Source organism: Elephantulus edwardii, unplaced genomic scaffold (genome assembly GCF_000299155.1).
Source record: "Elephantulus edwardii isolate Elephantulus edwardi_28Jun2011 unplaced genomic scaffold, EleEdw1.0 scaffold00002, whole genome shotgun sequence".
Lineage (NCBI taxonomy): Eukaryota > Metazoa > Chordata > Mammalia > Macroscelidea > Macroscelididae > Elephantulus > Elephantulus edwardii.
In genome coordinates this window covers 34836224-34839932 of record NW_006399752.1, presented here as the reverse complement: position 1 = coordinate 34839932, position 3709 = coordinate 34836224, and the positions used below count along the sequence as shown (strand labels likewise).

The 3709-nt window shown below is 40.4% G+C and overlaps 1 protein-coding gene and 1 pseudogene across 1 annotated transcript; both read right to left on the bottom strand.

The window, feature by feature from the left end:
• Positions 1-208: 208 nt before the first annotated feature.
• LOC102860945 lies at positions 209-877 on the bottom strand (annotated as a pseudogene).
• Positions 878-1034: 157 nt separating this feature from the next.
• LOC102860541 (40S ribosomal protein S15a-like) lies at positions 1035-1415 on the bottom strand (the record flags this gene model as incomplete). The annotated part of the gene is made up of 1 exon (XM_006879177.1): positions 1035-1415. A coding segment is annotated over one exon (381 nt), but the record flags the coding sequence as incomplete, so codon positions are not given.
• Between the last annotated feature and the right edge of the window lie 2294 nt (positions 1416-3709).

The window sequence follows — 3709 nt, the reverse complement described above, 5'->3', positions numbered from 1 at the left end:
TCGTGCATCACTTTTTAGAAACAGAAGTAAAAGTTGAGGAGAAATGGAGTCTCAGCCTAATTCTGTGTCAGTCTTCTTAGTTCAGCATTTTTCCTGCCAGGGGACTAACATTATCTCCAGGGCTTAGAAAACTCAGCATTGGCAAATGTCACTTCTCTTCACATGGATCTATAGTCAGTGCAACCCCAATCAGAATTCTAGCAGGCGCTCAAGCTGATTCTAAAATGGCAAACACAATCACAAAATCTTCTTTCCTGTAGTCTACTACATCTTTGGATTTCTTTACTAAACCAGCTTGTTGACGTATTTGAGCTGCAATCTCATGGTGTAGCAACCCAGAAGCAGAAAAGAAGAATTCATTTTCTGTTGCCTGACAAGGCTATTCATGCCATGCATGGCGGAAATGCCAGTGTGGACCATCTCCTCTGGGTAGATTCTATATTGAGGACTGATTGAGCCATGACGTCAAGGAAGTTTTCAGCCAGCACAGCAGGGCCATTGATCCATTGAATACTGCACCAAGCATGTCCTCAGACACCGGTGTTCAGCAGACGTTTTCTTGGAATCTATACCTGAAGTACCTTCAAATACCTGAACCACTGCTTTAGAATCACTAACTTTTAGAACTAGCCCACTTCTCTTTGCACCATCTGGTAATGTCAAGTGGTAATTTCAGCATAGCTGGGAAACAACCTGATCTAAGGTCACAAGTGGACCTTCGACTCCTGATACTGTCTTGTAGGTAATGCGAGGCTGGAGAGGTAGTTCCAGCCACCAGCCAGCGCCTGCTCCTGAGCTCCCACCACCGGCCCACTGGCGGGTACCAGTACCTCGCGTGCGGCCTGTTCACGATCCCCTGCATTGCCCGGAGCACCATCTTGGCCTTCAGACGTAAAAATTTAAAACTACGCTTTAGGGAATATGGAATTTATATGAAAGCAGAACACTTTAAAGTGTGACTAACATAAACACTAACATAAAACTCTTAGGAAAGTTTTCTTTTTTTAAAAAAATTTGCACCGTTTATTACATCTCTAGAAAAAGAATCCCAGAATTTTTCCTCCTGTGTGTTTTCGTCTTGCTTCCTCGTGGTCCATGATGCCAGCTGAGGTTGTCAGTACAATGAAACCGAACTGACGAGACGGGAGCAGATTATTCTGCCACTTTTCTAGATCTTTGAGCTGCACATCAAATCTGGGGCTGATAACGCCACACTTGTTTAACCTGCCTGTGAGGCTGACAACAATTTTCCCCGCTCTGTGATCATCAATGATCTCAAATTCGCCAATGTAGCCATGCTTCGTCATCACGGTCAGAAACCACACGATGACTCTGGAGCACGGCCTGACGAGAACCTGGCGCTCGCCTCTCTCCTCGGCATTGTTGGTGCTCTTGAGCGCCTCGGCCAGGATGTTCAATGCGCACCATTGTGGTGGCACGGAAAGGTGGCGGAAAGATTAGTAAACTTTTTTTTTTAAATTTTTTTTAGGAAACTTTTAAATGTTAAAATCATAGCTCAAACTTCAGATTTTTCCTTTGTTACTGTTATTAGGTTCCATCCAGTCGACTCTGACTTGTGGGAACCCTATTTATAACAGATTGAACCCAAGCCTGATCCTGCACAGAACTCACACTCTCTGTTGTGCTTAAATCAATTATTGTAATCACTGTGTAAATCCAGGTGAGGACCCTTCTCTCTTTCAGCAGCCCTCCGACTTCCCAAGCATCATGCCTTCTCCAAGGACGGGCTTCTGCTGACATGTTGTCCAAAGTATGTAAGATGAATTCTCACAATTTTGGCTTCTAGTTAGAACTCTGGATGCACTTCATCCAAGATAGATTTATTTGTTCTTTTCCCCATTCATAGAATATTCAATACTTTTCCTTAACACCACAAGTCAAAGGCATCAATTATTTCTCGATCTTCCTTATTCATTGTCCATCTTTTACATGCAAAGCAGTTGACAATACCAAGGCTTGGGTCAGGCATACTATAGTCTTTAAATGTATATACTTCTTTATTTAAACACTTTTTAAAAGAGGTCCTTGAGAGTAGGTTGGCTCAATACAACATTTCTTTTGCCTTAATAACAGCTAGATACCATGGATATTGATGGTGCATTCAAGTCAAATGAAATCCATGACAACTTCAATCTTTTTTTTTTAATCTATTGTGATATTGCTTCTCAATCCAGTTGTATTTTTTTTGCTGTTGTTTGCTTTATTTTGAGGTGTAATCCATACTGGAGTATTTGCTTCAGCAAGTATCAAATTCTCTTCACTTTCTCCAAGCAAGATCATGTCATCTCTATATTAAAGGTTGTTGATGAGATTTCCTCCAATCTCAATGCCACATTCTTCACAGTCTAGCTTCTTGAATTATTTCCTCAGTAAACAGATTGAAAATGTATGTAGAAAGTATATTACCTTGATACACACACCTTTCCTGATTTTTGTTTTATCAAATTTTTATTTTATACTGGTTTACTTACAAAGCTCATATACATTGTTTTTCACACCAGATCTTTCCCATTTCCTATACCCACATGGCCCTCCACTCATCAAATGATGCAACCCTATGATTAAGTTTGAACAACTACTTCTAGGTCTTTCTATAGGTTCCGCATGAACACAATTAAGGGATTGGGGATTCTTGTTCTTCTCAATTTTATTCATAATTGACTATGATACATACAATTGGATGCCTTTCCACAAATACTAAAACACAAGTAAATATTTTTCTGTTATTTCTTGCTTTCAGCCAAAAGCTGTTCAGTATCAGTGATGATATCCCTAGCACCGCAAGCTTCATTAGTTATGATGTTCTAATTATGCTGAGTTTATTGACAAAAACTTCTAATTAGAGAGGGCTGTAACTAATAGCACAAGAAGACCCAGTTTAAACTTACAGGCAAGCACAACAAATCTATTAGTTATATAATTTCAGTTGTTGTTGTTATGTGCTGTTGAATCTCTTGCAACTCATAAGACCCAATGTGCAATAGCCCAGAAACCTGCTCTATCCTGTGCCTAACTCTCTGACACACCTACCCTTATTACCCCAGTCACTGAATCAATCCATCTCATCAAAGGTCTTCCTCTCTTGCACTGTCCCTCCATCCTTCCAAGCATGGTGTCTCTCTCCAAGGTCTGGTCCCTCCTTGAAACATGCCCAAAGTGTGTCAGATGAAGTATCAGAATCCTTGCCTCCAAGGAGCAGCCTGGTTTTATCCTTTCGAGGATGAACCTGTTTGTTCTCCTGGCAGTCTGTGGTATATTCAATACTCTTCTCCAGAACCACAGCTCAAAGGCATCAATTATCGTTCTATCATCCCTAGATACTGTCCAGCTTTCTGATGCATAGCAAACTAGGAAACGAGGCTGGGGATAGAATGGTAGAATTCTGCACAATCAACGATTTATTCATAGCAAATACTTTTTATAAGAAACATAAACATACACATAGATTTCACCTGATAGGATGTACAGGAATCAGATCGATTACATCTGTGGAGCAATCATTGGAGACATTCAATACAGCAATGAAAACTCGGCCAGGTGCTGATTGTGATTGTGGAACAGACCATCAACTACTCATATGCAAGTTGAAATTAAAGAAGGCTAAATCATATACACAGAAATAAAACTTTGATTTTGAGTTTATCCCCCCTGAATTTAAACAGCAACTCAGAAGCAGATTTGAGGCCTT